The sequence below is a fragment of the Podarcis bocagei genome (genome assembly GCF_964188305.1).
Source record: "Podarcis bocagei genome assembly, chromosome: 1".
Taxonomy (NCBI): domain Eukaryota; kingdom Metazoa; phylum Chordata; class Lepidosauria; order Squamata; family Lacertidae; genus Podarcis; species Podarcis bocagei.
Genome location: NC_138125.1, coordinates 117,433,224 through 117,453,881, shown reverse-complemented (window position 1 = coordinate 117,453,881; position 20,658 = coordinate 117,433,224). Strand labels below are relative to the sequence as shown.

General features: G+C 42.5%; 1 protein-coding gene and 1 long non-coding RNA gene across 14 annotated transcripts in view; one reads left to right on the top strand and one right to left on the bottom strand.

The window, feature by feature from the left end:
* Window positions 1-402: 402 nt before the first annotated feature.
* LOC308582096 lies at window positions 403-3,245 on the top strand. Of its 2 annotated transcripts, XR_014005486.1 has the most exons (3): window positions 403-505; window positions 2,294-2,422; window positions 2,766-3,245. It is a non-coding gene; the product is annotated as an uncharacterized lncRNA (long non-coding RNA). The 2 variants fall into 2 exon arrangements; XR_014005487.1 differs by lacking the exon at window positions 403-505 and having other exon boundaries at window positions 2,263-2,422.
* ZNF385B (zinc finger protein 385B) overlaps window positions 2,691-20,658 on the bottom strand; it is a 197,033-nt gene continuing 179,065 nt past the window's right edge. For 11 of the 12 annotated variants that reach the window (XM_081178529.1, XM_081178534.1, XM_081178530.1 and 8 more), the window contains 4 exons: window positions 13,936-14,211; window positions 11,622-11,800; window positions 10,599-10,700; window positions 2,691-4,079 (listed from right to left, as the gene is read on the bottom strand). In XM_081178529.1, coding sequence (XP_081034655.1) covers window positions 3,855-4,079; window positions 10,599-10,700; window positions 11,622-11,800; window positions 13,936-14,211 — 782 coding nt within the window. In that variant the 3' untranslated portion in view covers window positions 2,691-3,854. The remainder of the gene's footprint in view (window positions 4,080-10,598; window positions 10,701-11,621; window positions 11,801-13,935; window positions 14,212-20,658) is intronic. The other variant, XM_081178531.1, reaches the window with a different exon arrangement.

The window sequence follows — 20,658 nt, the reverse complement described above, 5'->3', positions numbered from 1 at the left end:
TCAGACAGAGGGTGATCCCTATAATGCAAATAGGGAGACTTCTGTCCAGGAGATTTCTTTATAAAGAATAAAGAAACAACTCTTTGCTGAGGTAAAGAGTGAAGTGGAAACTAAGGGAGATTGGACCCATGTTCGTATGAACATGAGCATGTAAACATGTTCTTCATTTTGATATTTATTAAAAGAATCTATTCAGTTACCCAGAAGAGTTATTAGCTTTTTTGGCTCTAAGCTACTCCGCTACTTCACATCATGTTGAATTTTTCAATTATCAAATCACAATTACCCTGTGTATTCCCAAATTTCCTGAAAGAAAGGCTAGTCATTTTGCAGAGATGCTCAAGAAGCTGAATGTAATTCTGAATCTTTTGAATGCAGTTGAATCTGAAACCCTTCGGAAGGTTCCGGAACTGCTGTGCATGCTTCTGAAGCCGCAGCGGGTGGGCAACGTGGCTAAAATTTCAAGTGTACTTTGGGGAATGACACTTGACACAAGGCATTACTTGTTTCTTAAAACTCTCTAAAGTGCAAAGGGAGACCAATTATTATTTTGAGACAACTTTACACAGCACCAGAAGTACATTCTTCTTCAATGAGCCTTCTGGGTCAGAGATAGTGTTAGAAACTGAGATATGATAGCTAGGAGCTAAAAGGCACCTCAAACCTAGGTTATGGGCGCAACAATGGAATGTCTAGGTTCGTATTTTAAATAACAAGAATATCAAGGTGAAAATGAACTGCAGCTAAATTATTATGCTCATTTTTCACATGGTCTAGTCCTTCCCCTGGCCATTCTCCTAATATTCTCCAGTCTTCAGAGTAGCTGGAAGTGGGACGGCAGAAAAAGGTCTTCCTTTCCCTCCACTCTGCAGTTTTAATCTGAATTCTCAGGCACAGTACTGAGCCCAGAACTCAGAAAGTACTCATGCTAATGAAATTCCCTGTCACAAAATGTGCCTAGAACAATGGAAGTTTCGAACAATGGTCAGAGATGGGCCAATGTAATATATTAGAGTTTATGTTCTGGTTCTCTCCATGCTGTTTTCAGGCTAAACACCTGCAACCCTTGTCCTAACAAAAATGTGGGATAAATAATAATTTATTATCATTATTAATTACCTGCCCTTCACCCTAAGGTCCCAGGCTTCTTTTTTCACCTTGAATCCATGCTGAGATCTCCCTCTAAAATGTGGCTACTTCCTGTTGAAAAGGACTAGCAAGAAGTTATGGGCACCAGATAGTTTGTGCAAATAAACAAATGTCAGCCCATCCATTGTTGATAATGGATCTCTTTTTCCAAATGGCTAATATGCATTGTCCATAACCCACAACAGAGTATCTTTTTGAAGGAACTAAAACATGGAGATTTACCAGTTGCAGATCATCTTGCACCAAAACTTCATTAGGCAAAAGTTTCCACCCAGTGTTTTAAAACTTATAATGCCAAAACAGATCCCCCTGCTTGAACAGAAATACCCCCACATCCTTTCACACATTTTCTACACATACCAGCCTTCAGACTCTTACGGACCACATGTTGTAACTAAGGTACAGTCCCTTCTAAAATCCCAGCAGCAAATGTGATTTAGAAATTTCCAAACATATGTGGGTGTACAACACAGGCCATTCATCCCAAGGTTCACTAGCTTCACCTGGCTATCTAAAATTAATTCCAGGTTGTTGTTGTTGTTTAGTGGCATTACTATGCTACAAATTAAGCAGTGTGATTCAACGATACCATATGGGGAATGTTTCTGGGCCAGTGAGCCATGTATCAAAGAGACAGCTCCACTTGAACTATAATGGCACCAGACTTCTGGAGTTCATTTCGGAAGTGTTTTGTGCAGGGATGTGTGCTCAGGGCATCGCTCACTTTAGCAAGGAATCCAAAGGTGCTTCAACCACCTTATCCTATGCCAGGCACAGGCAAACTCCAGCCCTCCAGATGTTTGGGACTACAATTCCCATCACCCCTAGCTAACAGGACCAGTGGTCAGGGATGATGGGAATTGTAGTCCCAAACATCTGGAGGGCCGGAGTTTGCCTATGCCTGTCTTATGCCATGCCAAGCTCGAGTGCAGCGAAGAGAATGCTCTGCATTGTTCCATCCATTTCCAGGTCCTTAGATCATCATCACCATCTTCTAAAAAACTTTGCCCTCCCGTTGGAAACAGTGGGAAGGAAAGGGAGGGAGAAAATTAGAGGTGACTCTCAGCACATATACATTTTTAACCCTGCTTGCTGCTGCTCCCCCAACACAGCTCTATTTCCCATACTGATGTTGGTACTCCAGTTGAATGATCCTGTGGTGGCAGGGAGGACCTGACACTGGGTCTTACTCTCCAACGTCAGGGAGGGAGACCCGATCTGTCCTATGGGCTCCTGGGACGCCCTCCCAAGGACCAGAGAACCGCAGCCTTAGGTAGGTGTATCTCATACGGTTTTCCATTATTGCTTTCACCGAATTAAAAACACAGCACAGCAAGACATTAAGCATTCCACAGTGATATGCAAAGTACATTATATCCATGTATTCATAATTTCAGTCATTCATTAACAATGACGGTGTAATCAAGTGACTGTGCCGCCGTTTGGTAACTTCCTAGTGTGCTGTGCCATAATGATGCTGTTTTCAAACAGAGGTCTCATATAAAGGTTCCACGCGAATTCTTTTGCTCATTAATAAACAGTTTGCTATTTTTCCATGTTGTTTTATTAAAAACGTGCCTTCTTTAAAAAATACACATATATTTTACTCTTTACAGACTGCAGGTAAAGATGTTTTTGGAGATTATCCTTGTTGTCCCAAACGACACCTGGTGTGTCTTCGGTATCCGGATCACCTTTATAAAATGAAGTGGGGGAACCCAAGGGAAGAAAAGGGCCAGAACAGCAATATATTAAGTGAAGAGACACTTAATTTTATAAATATCTTATTTTCTGTACATTATTGCATTGGGAGCCACAACTCTATGTAGCGTCATCATATAGAAAAGAAATTTAGAAATGGCAAATATATTTATGAATAAATACACTAGTCCGCTGCCTCAACAAGCGCAAAATGTGGTAAACATATAAATTAGGAAACTCTCTTTTGAAACGGTTGTTTAGCAACACCAGTGGGAGGGGTGTGGGAACTAAAGCAAAATAAGTTAAATGAAAATAGTAAATGAGTCACAATCTTAACGATCTCATATATGGCTTTCTTATTCTGGATCTCTCTAAATAAAATGTTAAATTAAAGACATACATTAAATTCTTTAAAAGAAAAAGCTCCAGGGCTGCTCTGCTTCCAAACATTTACACGGCAACTAAAATGCTTTAAAATCGAAGGAGAGGTAAAACTCGGGTACTACACAAAATACACTAGCACAGAGCTCCAAAACAACACACAATCCCTAGCAACAGGAGCACATAGGAAATAAGTTGCAATCTGTTCTTGAGCTGTCGTCAGCAATTCAAGCATTTGTTTCACCTAGTTTTTGCTGCAGTGAGGAAGATCCTAGTTTTCAAGTCAGACAGGAAAATATCCCATGTTCTTTGTTTTTTAATGCATGTCGTGTGTCTAAGTTAAAAAGCAGATGAACCCTCGCTATATTTTGTGCACAATTAAACGTTTCGTAAACCATCAATCCAAGTTGTGTTCGTTGAAACAACCAAACCAAACCAACTCCGAAACAACAACAAGCCTCTGTTGTCTAGATTGCAATACCCGTCGATGCAGAGTCCCACAACCCACTTTCAAGCATTAGTGCCTTAAAAACGCAGTCACTGGAAAAATACGGAATCTTTATTTGTTTCCTCCGGTCTCTCTTCCAAATGGCCGTAGCAATGAGATGCTGTTGATTCAACCATCAGTAGGGTGCAAACAGGATAGATGTGGGAGTAGCTCGGATGGGGCCATGCCCTGCCCTTAGGAGAGCCGTGGGTATTGCAGGTGTCTGGAACAAAGCCGCTGAAGGACGTGGAGGAAGAGTCAAAGCAGTAGATACTGCAGCGGCAGCGGCAGCAGCAAGAGGAGATGAAAGGAACGCAGGGGCCAATGGCTTAATCATATCTTTCTGGAATGCGAGTTTTGCCTACAGGAAGAAGGGGGGGGAAAACATTAAATGGTAATTTCACCCATTTATGAGACCCACCAAAAAGGAGGGGGGAATCCACACAACAACAACAACAACAACAACAACAACACCACCACCACCACCACAACAACCAGTGCTGTTTTTTCAAGAACAGTTAAGTGCCAGAACTCAAGAAGTTGTTACAGTCAATCTCTGGGAGACTTGAGGCAGCCCTGAACAGGTTTGACAACAGCCACGTTCACCACCCGCGGACGTGCAAAAAACTATGGCAAGCAGTCTCCCTAGCTGGTTTGGGGGGTCACCCCTGGTTCTGGTGCAGGTCTAATAAAAAGAGAACCTCCCTTGTTCTCTTAGATTCAGGCAGTTGGCTAGGGCAGCTAGGAAGGGCCCTTGCACAAATGCACACACATGCAATGGCAGAGGTCTGGTTGGAAAGCTTAAAGCCCGCCACCACTACACAGGAGTCAGATTGATGAAAAAGAAATACAAATTGGTGCTGCCCTATAGCTTGACCAAGTATAGCTAGGAGCAGCTAGGAGCTACGTGGAGTCATAGATCTAAAAAAAAAGTGTAGACTTGCATACGCAGGCCAGCTTCTGTTTTGACATGAAATGTTTGTGTCGGGCTTCTCAGAAGTATGTAAAGGCAAGAAGCAGGCGGGGAGAGGTGCCCGAATTGTGCTCTGGTGTGCTCCAGCTGAAAAAAGCACTAATAATAATAATAATAATAATAATTTATTAAAATTGTAAATCGCTCTTTATGCGAAGATTTTAGGGTGGTTCACAATATAAAATTGGGGGGGGGGGGACCAAAACAAATAAATGCCACCTATGCCTCCACAGGGAGGACCAGCAGCAATGAGGGCCTTTTATCAGCTTGGGCTGGTTTACCAGTTCTGCCCCTACCTAGGAAATAAAAGCAGACCTTGCCATGGTTACTTGTTTCCTGCTTACATCCAGACTAGACGAGTGCAATGCACCAAATGTGGAGCACCCTTTGAAGATGGTTTGTAAGTTCCAGCTCAGCAGCTTGTGACAACCAAGGGGTTCCCTTGCCCTCCTTACAAGCTCAGCTACATTAGTAAGTACAAGAGACAGCAGGGCCTTTTCCATAGTGACCCCATCAGTGCTGAACTCCCTCCTATGGGATGTACATTTGGCCCTTCCTTTTCTTCAGTTACTTTACTGACTTTTTTCTGTTTCAATTGCTAATGCTTATGCATGCTTTAAACATTACTATTTGTTCAGTGTTTTATCTTTATTTGGTTTGCATATGTTAATGTTATTTTTAACAGGTTCTTATATATATATATATATATATATATATATATATATATATATATATATATATATGCAGGTTTTGGTGTCTTCGGGTGTCTTCCCGTGTAAGAGTTGGGGTGTCTAGGCGACGTTTCGACGAGGTCTCACTCGTCATCTTCAGGCTGGTGCTTTCGGCTTCTTGTTACTGGAACAGAGCAGGATCTCAGTGTTTGAGTTCCTATAAATACTGTTGAGGGGGTGTGGTGTATAGCCTCCAACGTTCTGGGCAGAGAGGAAGTTCCCAGGTTAGTGTGCCTTTTCTTCTTTTGTTCATTAATTACTTGAGGGATATCTTGAGTGATTTCTTGAGTGATATTCTGAGTACCAATTAGGAGGGTCATTAGGTGTGGATTAGTTGCTAAAGCTTTCGTGTCTTGACCTCTTGAGCTTGTGAAGAGTTTTTCTGAGAAGATGGCTGTACTGCAAATAGTTGTGCTCTGGCTTGGCTTCGTGTATAGGGGCGAGCTGTGGTTTTGTGCCCTGTGCCAGCCAGATCTGTGTAGGGATTGCAGGGGGGTGCAGCATCCGGAGGTGCCACTATGGTATGGCTACTGGATGGTGTCTGTAATTTATCTGTGGAGAGGGTCTGGGTTTGGGTCTGGTGTGGTTGATTGGAGATGGCGTTCTGTGTGCCTCTGGTTCTGGTGTCGGTTTTTGTGGGGAGGGCTAATTTCCAGATGTCTGGCAGGCGGGACGTGTCGTCACGCTTGTTCATGTTGTGAGGGTGTTTCTCTATCTCGATGGCTTCCATGATTATTCTCTTGTGGTGATGTTCCATGTTAAAGAGCAATTTGGAATCTGCAAAATTAATTTCGTGTCCTGTTTCTTTCATGTGAAATCACTCAAGATATCCCTCAAGTAATTAATGAACAAAAGAAGAAAAGGCACACTAACCTGGGAACTTCCTCTCTGCCCAGAACGTTGGAGGCTATACACCACACCCCCTCAACAGTATTTATAGGAACTCAAACACTGAGATCCTGCTCTGTTCCAGTAACAAGAAGCCGAAAGCACCAGCCTGAAGATGACGAGTGAGACCTCGTCGAAACGTCGCCTAGACACCCCAACTCTTACACGGGAAGACACCCGAAGACACCAAAACCTGCATTCCTGTACCCGTGAAAATCTACGAAAGCATATATATATATATATAGCAATTTACACAAAGAAGAACAGAAAGCACTCACCAACCTGAGGAAAGACAACAACATAATCATTCTCCCAGCAGACAAAGGTAATGCCACTGTTGTGATGAACACATCGGACTACCAAGCAAAACTATCAAATCTACTCCAAGACCCTACCTACCAACCTATAAAAACAGATCCCACCACCTATCTGGAAAAAACCACCAAATCCAAAATAAAAGCCTCTCCTATCAGTGAAGAAATCCAGCTAAGAATCATCCCCAGAGAAAAATCATCCAGATGCCCCAAACTCTACGGTCTCCCCAAGATACACAAAGAAGGAACACCACTCAGACCAATAGTCAGCTCCATAGGCTCACCTCTACAAAATCTCGCTAAATTTCTCGCTAAGCAACTTCAGCCCTATGCAGAATCTATCGCTTCACACGTTACAAACTCCTTCCAGTTCATAGAAACAATAAAGAAGCAAAACTTACATCCCGATGACCTACTTGTGAGCTTCGATGTTGTATCTCTCTTCACACAAGTGCCCATTAATGAAGCCTTGACAGCCATTCAAAACAAATACAATCCCCCCGAATACATCCTGGACCTGACCAACCACTGCCTAACCAACACGTACTTCATCCACAATGGACAAAGATACAAACAGATAGAAGGAGCACCTATGGGATCACCCCTCTCACCGGTCATCGCAAATCTGTACATGGAACACTTTGAAACCAATGCTTTAGACAAGTCAGAACACAAAGCCAAACTTTGGCTCAGATATGTTGACGACACCTTTGTAATTTGGCCACACGGGAAGGAAAAACTAGATAGCTTCCTCACACATCTCAACAGCCTACACCCCAAAATACAATTCACTATGGAAATAGAAGCCAACAACCAACTTCCCTTCCTTGACGTCCTAATCTACAAAAAACCTGATGGCTCCCTAGGACACACTATCTACCGGAAAAAAACACACACCAACCGCTACTTACATGCACAATCACACCACCACCCTGCACAAATAAACTCCGTAGCCAAGACTCTCATCTCCAGAACCAAACGCCTGGCTGACAAAGACCACTTGACAACTGAGTTACAGAATCTCTCAAATGTGTTAATCGCCAACGGATACCAGCAAAACAGGGTTACGAAGCTAATCCAAAAAGAAACACCCCCCAAAAACCAAGACACAGAAGAAAACAATGGCATGGCCCTCCTTCCTTATATCAAGGGCACTACAGATAAAATTAGCAAAATCCTCCATAAACACAATATCAAAACAGCCTTTTGCACCAACCAAAAAATAGCCAATATCCTCAGAAACCCAAAAGATAAAATCCAGTTAGAAAACCAAGGGGTCTATGAAATACCCTGCAAAGTCTGCCCAGCCACGTACATTGGACAAACAAACAGACGAATAAATGCACGTATCGCAGAACACAAGAATGCCGTCAAAAAAGAAGAAAAAACTTCCTCTCTTTACCAACACATGAAAGAAACAGGACACGAAATTAATTTTGCAGATTCCAAATTGCTCTTTAACATGGAACATCACCACAAGAGAATAATCATGGAAGCCATCGAGATAGAGAAACACCCTCACAACATGAACAAGCGTGACGACACGTCCCGCCTGCCAGACATCTGGAAATTAGCCCTCCCCACAAAAACCGACACCAGAACCAGAGGCACACAGAACGCCATCTCCAATCAACCACACCAGACCCAAACCCAGACCCTCTCCACAGATAAATTACAGACACCATCCAGTAGCCAAACCATAGTGGCACCTCCGGATGCTGCACCCCCCTGCAATCCCTACACAGATCTGGCTGGCACAGGGCACAAAACCACAGCTCGCCCCTATACACGAAGCCAAGCCAGAGCACAACTAAGTGCAGTACAGCCATCTTCTCAGAAAAACTCTTCACAAGGTCAAGAGGTCAAGACACGAAAGCTTTAGCAACTAATCCACACCTAATGACCCTCCTGAGTGGTACTCAGAATATCACTCAAGTAATCACTCAAGATATCCCTCAAGTAATTAATGAACAAAAGAAGAAAAGGCACATTAACCTAGGAACTTCCTATCTGCCCAGAACGTTGGAGGCTATACACCACACCCCCTCAACAGTATTTATAGGAACTCAAACACTGAGATCCTGCTCTGTTCTAGTAACAAGAAGCCGAAAGCACCAGCCTGAAGATGACGAGTGAGACCTCGTCGAAACGTTGCCTAGACACCCCAACTCTTACACGGGAAGACACCCGAAGACACCAAAACCTACATATATATATATATATATATATATATATGTATGTATGTATACTGTATATATAATTACATTGTGCTGCACTGATCATGTTGTAAGCTGTTTTCTGGAGGATTTTGCCTGGAAAAGTGGGGTATAAATACCTAAGCAAACGAGTAAGTCCTTAAAATTCCACCTCCTCCTTTTTTAAATTTTCTGCCCGGGAGGTTAAAAACATCCAAGTGATACCATAACACTGTAAAGCAGACTGCAATTAGCTATTTGCATTAAGGTTAACCTTCTTCCGAATGTCAATATCGCTGCGCATTATATGGATTAGCAGAATTGACCCACTAAAATGTTTCTTGCCAAGATTAATGTGATTATTTTTCTAAAGGGCACTGACAGCCTACCATTACTGGTTAATTTTCTTCGTTTTCGCTTCTATTTGTGGATAGGAGTCAGCAGGTGATTTCCCCCCGACAGTCCCTGATACAGCTAAAATTAGCATGCACAAGTGGTTAATGCACTTTATTAACTGAGAAAGACGTGTATGCAGAGTTGCCTGATAAGCACCTCTTGAGGTAGTCAGCTTCATGGGGCCTGACTATACTTTCAGAGACAACAGTGATGGTCAAAAGTCCTGAAAACATTGTACAAGCAGCAATGTATGAAGTTGGTCCTGAGAGCTCACTGCCTGCTTACAGATACAAATTAAACACTTAACTGGGTCTTGTGCTCCAGCACGCACCTGCTTCAGCTCCCCTACCGTGCAACTAATAAGTGGATATAGCCTGAAGCATTTTAATTTTATTCTTTATAATTATGCAAGGATATTAGTGTTTGTTTGTTTGCTTGCTTGCTTCTAAAGGTCATTTGGAACGTGCTGCACTTTAAAACTGAGAATATACGTTCCTTAGGCATCCTTGGCTTGCAGCGCACCGCGGATGCACTCCAGGTTCGTTAAAAATAATGGTCGCCGACTTCAGTGGGGAGCCTCTTTCTGTAGGAGGCTCACACCCATCGTAAGAACATAAGAAGAGTCTGCCGGATCAGGGAAATGGCGCAGCTGCCCCATCATCTTGTTCTCACAGGGGCCTCCCGGCCACGCAAGACCCAAGCCAACTCTCCCTTCCTGTGCTTTCCAGCAACTGGTACCTAGAAGCATCACTGCATCCGACCCTTAAGGCAGAGCAGAGCCATCATGACTAGCAGCCCTTGAGAGCCTCTTCTAGATATCTTCCCTAACACAGAGATGGTCACAGAATCTTCCAACACTGTATCCTGGCACATGAGTGCCCACAAAAGAGAAATTATGTGGGGAAGGATTTCTACATTGCAAGATAAGCTCTGTTTTTTTGAGGACTTGGAACTATTCCGTAGCACCACAGTATTTTGAATAGCTGCCATTGGAATGGGCAAGAGGAAGGTGAGAAACAATCAAGAGAAATGCAGTGGAGTCTGTTCCGCCCTCTAGGGTTCAATTTAAGCATTGCCTGCTGTTGCCTTCAGCTGGAACCATGAGAAGAACGGGACATTGCAAAAAGGCTTGCTTAAAGGCAGAAATGTATTCCCCTAATGTGCACTGCTTCGGCCTTTAAAAGAGATGGAGTGCATTTCTAAAAAGAAAAATAAGACACGCTACTTGTTCCATTTCAGATGGTTTATTCCTCCCCTCCAGCAGCAGCTAACTTCCTTTGTGTGTGGACTGGCAGATTCACATTTGACATACACCTAAACTTGAATGCACTTGGAATCCCCCAGTTATGGAAAAATATAATGCTACGCTCAGGCAACACTTACTGCTAGAATACTTGGACTTCGTTGTAGTTTGTTATAAGGGCTATATTTCGGTTTTGTAGGCTTCCCTGCAACTCTGTCCTTGTGTCTTCTGCTGGAAATGTGCTGAAAATGTAAAACAAAACAAAAAATGTTCAGATTAAAAGTCATTACCTAATACTGGATGATATCTAATGTTAGCCATAATTGGAGTAAACTCAAAGGAATCAGGGGACTTCAGTTACACGAGTCCAATGATTTCACTCGGGTTTGACTAACACTGTATATCACCTGCTGCAGTTATTGTGCGAATCTGTGAACTTACTCCAAGAAAATAAACTGCATAGAGCTCCAGCAGAAGATTTAGATTTCAGGAGTAAAACCCCAGTAAAACCATGCAACCGGAACATTTAGATATTATGATTGTACAAATCAGGTTAAAAAAACTCCCAAACTTATTACTTAAAATCTGTGTATACTCAGATTTTCAGTAGGAGACAATAAAATCAAAGCGATAGATTGTGCATCAAGAGAGCAAGAGGAGAAGGTCTGGATGACAGCACTGGTCTTACTATGTGAAATTGCCAGCAGCAGATGGATGGTGATGATCCAGGAAAGACGGGAATTCTCATCCCTATATATTTAAGCACTGGGAGGCTGCAAGTGCTGCAGCCAGTACCATGCCAGCACACAGCGGCTGACTGGAATCATCCTGGCTTGTATACAAGCTGTTCTCATCGGCAGAGGAAGTGGCTCTCAGCCATTAGCAAATCCTGCCTAAATATTTTCAGACTTGTTCTTGAGCACCTATGAGGTTTATATATCTGCCAATTTAAAAGCAAAACCTGGGATTCAGGATCTGGTACCCTATCTTTGCACAAGGCGGCTGGATTCCTTTGCTAACATCTGGGGAGTGGAATTTGGTCTGCCAAATTAAAATTAGCCACTTAATCCGACGAGCGTGTGATACGAAACAAAGGACTCCCGTGATCTATGAATGTGGCATGCGCTATGCAAACCCAGTGATTCCTGATGCTGTCGCCATACCTGCTTAAGTTGGATTTCTGAGTTGACATGGACGTCACAGATCTCACAATGAAATGTTTTGTTCTGCAGTCCTGAGCCCATAGTGACATTCTGAGCCTTCAGCCTGGATCCTGGTCTAGGGTAAGACTTGATTGGACCGGCACCATTCCGAGCCTCAACCATTGTCTTGTGCTTGGAACCTGATGAGCCACATTGCAAAAGCTTCAGAGATTGTTTCTCCCTTAAATGACCAACTAAACATTTTCAGCCATAATATCATTTCCATCACTTTCCATATTTACACATAGGGTAACTATGAAGGAAGGGCTTTGCTTTTTGTTACCTGCCCAAAGGCATTTTTCCCTTCTTTTGCCTTGGGTTTTTGCAAGTGAACAATATCTTCTTACAAGCAGTAACAAAACAACACCCCGTCCCCCAAACCAGGAGAGACTAAAACAACGAAAACTTAACACGTCGACATGGAAAGCCAGTACGGAGATGACTACATTATATACAGGTAAGTATATTTAATACCACTCATGCATTACTTTTTCTTATGCATGAGTGATATTAGCTCACAAAGGCTTCTGCCACAATAACATACTTATACCTAGTTAAAACACTGGGGAGCGGAAGCAGATTTAAGACGTATGCTTACATCAATATTATGTATGAAGTGCTTTACTCATTCATACATGTGCTCATGTCCCTTGGAGAAACATGCAAGAAAATACAAACACTGTACAATCACATCACGATCGGATGGTGGGCTTTTTTGGCCATATTTTATCAATACAAATAATCAAAATATTCACTTAGGGAAAATACTCCACAGAAAGGAGTCTTGATGCAATTGTGTCTACCAGTGATGCAAATGCACACGGTAAATTTGGAGAGAGGGAAAAATTATTTTATTTCTTAGATTTATATACTGCCTTTCCACCAAGGCCCCTCTGTCCTCACACCAAACTTGCCAGTTAGGCAGGGCAAAGAGATAGTGACTGGCTCAACATCACTCAGCCATCTCCATGGTGAAGATTTGAATCAGAGTCTCCACAGTCTAAAGTAAGACCCTCTCGAGCACTGCACTACACTGGCTCTTGAAAGACACAAAGGAACTAAAAGTTGAGGCAAACTGAACATGCACGATGCCATGTATAAAATAAATAAATAATAAAAATGAGTGATGGAGGGTTTCCATTACATTGGTTTGGCTTTGGAAATGAGACCAGGCTAATTTGGAACTCCAAAACCCTTGGAGAAATTCAGATGGGGAGAATTTCTGAAGGCTTCCTTATTTATTTATTTTTAAAATGTCTCTTACAGAGTCCTTCCTGTGCCAGCACTAGATAGTCCTTGCACCAGGACAAAAGGTGTGTAGGTCCTACATAGGAATGGAGAGACACACTGAATAAGCAACAGCTGACCAGTGTTACCCTGGTCACTGAGAGCATCAGGAAAGGACTTTTCAGCAGTTACCATATGCAGACCTTCCAAGTGTCTCTATTTTCCAGGGACAGTCCCGAATTTAACAGAAGCCATCCCGGTTTCTGATTTCATCCTGGAATGTTCTGCTTTTCCTTAGGACGTCCCTATTTTCATTGGAGAAATGTTGAAGGCTATGGAGTTATGTAACCCCTGAGCCAAGGAGATAAGCAACTCTACAGCCTTTAGAAGACATCTGAAGGCAGCCCTGTATAGGGAACTTTTTAAATGTTTGATGTTTAGTTATGTTTTAATATAGGTTGGAAGCTGCCCAGAGTGGCTGGGGCAACCCAGTCAGATGGGAGCGATATAAATAAAACAATGGTAATGGCAATGGTAATAAGAATAATGGAACAGGACGTCCCTATTTTCATTGGAGAAATGTTGGAGGGTATGCATGTGAGGTGGCCCTCAAAGGTTCTCCTTGAAATGTGAAATCGTGAAAACTGCCTTCTGATTTTTTTGTTCTGCAACAGCATTTCCTGGAGTAAGAGGGCGAAATACAGATCCCAGGAAGTTGGGCGAAACCATCAGTCTGGGCAACAAGCGCATTCACAGGAAATGGCAGCGCTAAGCATGTAGTAGATGCCTGTTTCCGTATAACCAGATGATTCAGAGCTTTAATAAAGAACAGGATTTATGCATCCTGTGTTGTCTGCAGACAGGAATCTAGTACCGTAATTGCCACTGTATATTTTACATAAAACACCCTCTCCTTTAAAAAATAAATAAAGGAGAGGCAAAGAATTATTACATACACCACCATGTCTAAATGCCAATTATATTAACTTCTTTCAGCCCTCCTCCCACCCCTCAATGATGCTTTTAGTTATTTCTGGCAGATACTCACCTGTGTTATGTGCTTCTAGCTGTGATAGGGAGTTCACAGCCACTTTGCATAATGAGCAGTAAAGCAGTTTTTTGGCTTTCTCCTCTTCTGATTCAGAAATGGCATTAGTAGTCCCATTTGTGCTCTTGGAAGAAGTTGATGATGAGGGTGTAGATGTTGTTGCTATCGCTGCGGAAGTGACAAGCACTGCTGTAGCTCCAGGCTCAGGTATAAAAGAGACCACTTCAGCATTTGGAAGCTGACTAGAGCCATTCACTGTCAGGTTTGCCTTATCTTCTGAAAGAGAGAGAGAAAGAATATTAGGCTGCCAGGTTGTCCTGTAATCCAGATGATGCTACGAGGACCAGACACGACCAGTGTCTTAGGGCACTATCTCAGGGAAATTCAGTTCGGTTCACACTTAAAGGCCAGTTGACCAAACCTGCATTTTCTGAAGCAACATGTGAACTGTAATGCAGCTCTTCTGTTGGAATCTGCAAGCGATGTAGTTTTCCAGGCAAACAGCGTTTACAAGAATTAGGGGAAGGTGCACATAAAAATTAAAATATTAGTGGAAAAATGCATAATATTAGGGGAAGCTGCTTGCAAAAAAATACAAAACTGCATACAAAAAGGTGTTTTTTAGGACCCTAAAATATGGATGAATTTTCATGATTTGAATTTCCAAATTGCTGCAGAGATGTGGAGTAAACAATACGCACTGCAGTCAACTGAAGGCAACCAACCATTCCCTGGGGCCCCCCCAATCTCTCTCACTGCCAATGGAAACTAATAAATGAATGGAGAAAGAACCTACCCACACAATGCTGATACAAAAACCTTGCACAAACAGATGTAAGAGAATGAAAGTTTACAACCAATAAAGGGTCTTCACAAGCATTTAAACCATGGGTAGGCAACCTAAGGCCCGGGGGCCGGATCCGGCCCAATCGCCTTCTAAATCTGGCCTGCAGATGGTCTGGGAATCAGTGTGTTTTTACATGAGCAGAATGTGTCCTTTTATTTAAAATGCATCTCTGGGTTATTTGTGGGGCATAGGAATTTGTTTCCCCCCCCTTCAAAATATAGTCCGGCCCCCAAACCAGGTCTGAAGAAGAAGAAGAAGAAGAAGAAGAGGAGGAGGAGGAGGAGGAGGAGGAGGAGGAGTTTGGATTTGATATCCCGCTTTATCACTACCCTAAGGAGTCTCAAAGCAGCTAACATTCTCCTTTCCCTTCCTCCCCCACAACAAACACTCTGTGAGGTGAGTGGGGCTGAGAGACTTCAGAGAAGTGTGACTGGCCCAAGGTCACCCAGCAGCTGCATGTGGAGGAGCGGAGACGCGAACCCGGTTCCCCAGATTACGAGTCTACCGCTCTTAACCACTACACCACACTGGTTTTAGGAGCAGTGGACCGGCCCCATGCTGAAAAAGTTTGCTGACCCCTGATTTAAACCATGGGTTGGCAACCTAAGGCCTGGGGGCTGGATCTGGCCCAATCACCTTCTAAATCCAGCCTGCGGACGGTCCAGGAATCAGCGTGTTTTTACATGAGTAGAATGTGTCCTTTTATTTAAAATGCATCTTTGGGTTATTTGTGGGACATAGGAATTTGTTCATCCCTCCCCCAAATATAGTCTGGCCCTCCACAAGGTCTGAGGGACAGTGGACCGGCCCCTTGCTGAAAAAATTGCTGACCCCTGTAAACCATGGCTGGGAAACCTGTGGCTCCCAGTTTGCTGTTGGGAGTCACAAGCCAACAACAGCTAGAGAGGGCCCAGGTGAGCCACCCTAATTTAAACCTTTTATTTAGTTCTTCAGCATAATTCCCCATTTCCCTTACTCACATCTTCCTCCCCTCCTTCTGTTTCCACTCCTTGTATGAATTATTAGATAGGGAGCTCCTCAAAGTGGGGGTTGTTTGTTGCTGTTGTCGTATGTTTCATTATGAAATGCTGTGCACATTGATGGCAGTATATAAACGAATAGTTCTTTTTTCCTTTTTTTAAAGCCATGCTATATACAATGAGTGTAACCCACTGACAGGAAACTTGCAAGGGATGAATAAATTTATTATCATGTTGTCAGACAGAGTTTGACAAAGCAATCAGGACCCCTCTAATGTAATTTAAACAAAGAAGTGAACACAATCAGGCACCTACTATGTAATATTCGGCTTTTGTAAAAGATTGGAGAACTTTTCCCCCTGCTTTCCTAATCTGGCACATTCAAGAGCATGGCCGTGTAGGAGATGCAAAGTTGTAAAAAACGGAAGCAGCAGCGCATCTTATTTATCTGTGCAGGGGAGTATTTTAACAACACGACTGTTTACCACTTCTATAGCATCGTTCAGGGGGGAATGAGTGGTGACTAGGAAAGTTGTCCCCAGTTAGCTTTGACACCCTGTCACCCTGGGCTCGCGATCCTGACGTGTTTCTGCAGCAGGCTGCAATCCACCTCATCCTCACTACTTCCTTTGACAGCTCAGCAAAGCATAGGAGCATGCCTTTCATTAGTTTTGCCATTCGCATAAAAGAGGTACAGACTTCTAAAACACCTGCAGACAGCACCTACTGGAATATATTTCTCAAGAGTGCACTGTATTCTCCCTTTGTTCTTGTTTCGGAATTTGAACAAGCTGTTGCAGAAAAGCTTTGACAGTTCTGGGAAACCTAATGCTATGGTAATAATAGCACTTCTGAGGAGGAAATGAGTTTTTAAAAAAAGTTTTAAGTTTTTATTAAGGTTTTTTTTGTGTGTTACAAAGCAAACAAAACAATCTGATCACAAATGGGCATGGGAAATATTTTGTGTCCTGGCACTGTTCTTGTATTCCTTAAGCAATGAACAGAGGAAATATTTGTTTGGTGAGAATTTTTTCAAACGTTGACTGTACTTTTGCCTGCAAAGGGCATATATGTAAACTCCTTTCTCATTCTCATTTATTTTTAAATAATAACTCCATTTATGTTGAAGTCTTGAGAAAAAATCCCTCTAATTAAGCCTAACTTTAGGCTGAATATGACAAAAGCTGTTGTCTCTTATGTTATCTCAGACGCATTGTCTTGAAGTAGTTTTCATGCATTTATTAATAGTTTGCTTGTGTATACTACTACGTTTATGCCGTGCTTCTTTGTACAAAAGTGAGATGCAGGCCATCGTATTTTGATAAACTGTAAAATTCCTCTACCAACCCTTTTTTTCTTTTTTAGATTTATAATAAGATTTATAATAAGATTTTATAATAAGATTTTATAATAAGATTTATATACCGGCCTTGATCATAAGCTCTCAGGGCGGTTCACAAAATAAAAACAAATAATTAAAACAAAGCATCAAAACAATACCCCCCTTCCACAGACACATTTAAAAGGCTGTAGGATATTAATCAGCCGAAGGCCTGGTGGAAGAGAAACGTTTTCGCCTAGTGCCTAAAATATATATAATGAAGGTGCCAGGCGAACTTCCCTGGAGAGAACATTCCACAAATGGGGAGTCACCACAGAGAAGACCCGTTCTCATGTTGCCACCCTCCGGACCTCATGTGGAGGAGGCACACGAAGAGGGGCCTCAGGAGATGCTATCAGGGCCAGGGTAGGTTCATATGGAGAGAGTTGGTCCATGAGTTATTGTGGTCCTGAGCCGTTTAAGGCTCCCCTCTCCCTGCACCCCTTCACCCTTCTCTACTGAATGTGTAAAGAACTCCTAAATAGTTAATGAAAATAAAAATGACAGCATAAAAATTAAAATGCATGGCATTTTATGGATGCTGAATACTTATGAGTTATAAGAAATTAAAAATTAAGAACAGTGCACATGGTCATTAGCGGCAAGACAAGATGGTGTTGAATGTGATACTTTCCTATGACCCAATCACCATACATATATACGCATAAATGATACCTTTTCACATTTCCGGAATGATGTAGAAGTGAAGTCCATAATGTAAGACTTAGGCCTCAAATTGAGGGTCTTCAAGCGGTGGTTGGTTTTTGTTTGTTTTTTAATCTGTTAGTTATTGATGCTCTGGGAAAGGGTACAATGGGGGTGGTTTTTAAAATCACTTTAAGGAGCTGTATGACTTTTACCTATTTTTATTCCCCACAAGCCTTTGGGGTGCTGTGGAAGGCTAATCAAATCAAATAAATAATTCCAGACAGAGAGTGGAATTTATATATTTAACATACAGAAAGAATTCTGTCAGTAACTTTCAGTAAAAGGTTTGGAGTTGACACTTTAGATACCTGGCATATCTGAAACAAAAATTAAATTGACGTTTCTTTTTTCCTACCTGTTCAAAATGCATTTCTTTCTCCCACACAAAATAAGGCAACTGAAACTTCGGAAAAGTAGTCAATTAGCTGACAGTCATAGAAGACTGGGTTGTGGACCAACCGTCTGAATACTAAGGAAGGAACTGTTCTAGTTTAGAAGGCTCCCTACCCCAACCAAATGTTTTTAAGGTTCAGGATCACTCATTTGCAAAAATTATTATTATTATTATTATTATTATTATTATTATTATTATTATTTGAAGGGCAGGATTAATAACATATACCATAAATGGCATAAGCATAAGGAATTAGACAGCAGAAATAGGGTAATTAAAAAGTTGTTCAAGGTGGTATTTTTTATTTCAATTGTAAAGGCTTCCTGCCCTAAATTTCATTATCATTAAACACACATGCACAAACAAAAACACTGCACCACGTTACTCCTTGACATTCATTAAGACAAAGTTTGGCAGATTTGATAAGGAGTTTTAGAACAATTCTTTTTCTGCTTTACTGCCCCATTTTCTGAATAATGAGAAACTAATGGGTGTCACTCAGAGCACCAACTTTCTAAACGGTTGTGCATTCTATTGAGAAATGAGGCTTGGGGGGGGGGAGGGAAAAAAGAACCATGGGATGGTGCAGAAAATAGAATAACCCTGTAGACCTGCATGCAAATCAGCTTGGAGCAGAACACCTTTTAACTCTTTCCGTACAACGTCTTTCCATTCAATTCTCAGCCATCTCAAGCTGATGCAAGCCAATTCTGAAATTCGAATAAATTGTACAATTAAGGATTGTTTATTCCTGCCACAATTTTAAAGGTGGAGGTCATATTCTGATAGTGCTTAGTCAGAGGCTCAAACAGTGACTAATGTTCAGTTGGGGGAGAGGGGCCTGGGAAGAAGAACTGGCCAGAGGTACCAATCTTCTTTTCAGTGGATGAAGGGGCAAACAGAGATCAAGGCAACCACCGTGGGGATTGCAAATCTAGCAGCTTATCCTAAAATATGAGAATAATCACATACGATCTAAAAGATTGGCGGGGTGGGGGGGGAGAGATACTGAACGGTTTATCAAAGTTGCAGCTTAATAATTTATCCAGATCACTTTCCCAACTACAGTGGTACCTCGGTTTACAAACTTAATCTGTTCTGGAAGTCCGTTCTTAAACCGAGGAGCGCTTTCCCTAATGAGGTCTCCCGCCACCGGTGCCCTTCCACTGTTCAGATTCCATACTTAGACGGAGGTAAAGTTCTCAAACCAGGACACTATTTCCGGTTTTGTGACGTTCATAAACCAAATCGTTCTTAAACCAGACTTCTTAAACCGAGGTACCACTGTATTATGAAATGCCTGTGGAACCACAGGAGCTCTTATTTTCCGAGGTGATGCAAATTAAAGGGAGTATATGTAAGGTGTGTGTGTGAGAGAGGGAAAGACAGGTGGACAGATAAAACCTGGAATGAAAGCATGGAATCGAAATTCTGAGAGCAGAAAGTCCAATGTTAATCTCTTAAATCGTCAGTTATGCTTTGGGATGAAAGCTGCTTTTCCTTTTGGTCTGCTCATTCAATGCCCTGTGTCCTTTTGAGGGAAGGAAAACTTGGCATCTGCCCCTTGCTGATTCTCATGTAGAAGTGCTGGTTGCCCAGCAAAGGACTGGTAGCTAGTGCTCAGAAGAGGAGATGCTTCCCTTCAACATGAGAACAGGGACTCCTGCAATGTCCTACTTTTAAAGGTTGTTTGTTTTTTAAAAATAATAATAATATCTGTACACACCACCCTGACATTCTGTGCCACGGTGGAATGGACCTCTTTTTTCAATAGTGCATATAAAAGCAAGGGCCATCAACCCATTTTCCAGATGGTAAATACATTTTCTCAACAGATTAGAATGAGTGCTCCACAGCATTAGTAGCCAAGGAAATAATCTGAAACTGACAACTGTATGGGGTATTAGGGGAGGTGTAATACCTCTGGTGGGATGCAGGTGGCGCTGTGGGTTAAACCTCAGAGCCTAGGGCTTGCCGATCAGAAGGTTGGTGGTTCGAATCCCCACGATGGGGTGAGCTTCCGTTGCTCGATCCCTGCTCCTGCCAACCTAGCAGTTCGAAAGCACGTCAAAGTGCAAGTAGATAAATAGGTACCACTCCGGCGGGAAGGTAAATGGTGTTTCCGTGCGCTGCTCTGGTTCACCAGAAGCGGCCTAGTCATGCTAGCCACATGACCCGGAAGCTGTACACCGGCTCCCTCGGCCGATAAAGCAAGATGAGCGCTGCAACCCCAGAGTTGGTCACGACTGGACCTAATGGTCGGGGTCCCTTTACCTTTACCTTTAATGCCTCTGGTGGGAGACACCTTCTGGGGTAATCCGTTCACCTTTGGTCCCCACCCTGCTCTCAGCTCCACCTGTGGCTCCTAGAAGCTGTCAGGATGCGACAGTGGCCACACCCTGGGAACAGCTTC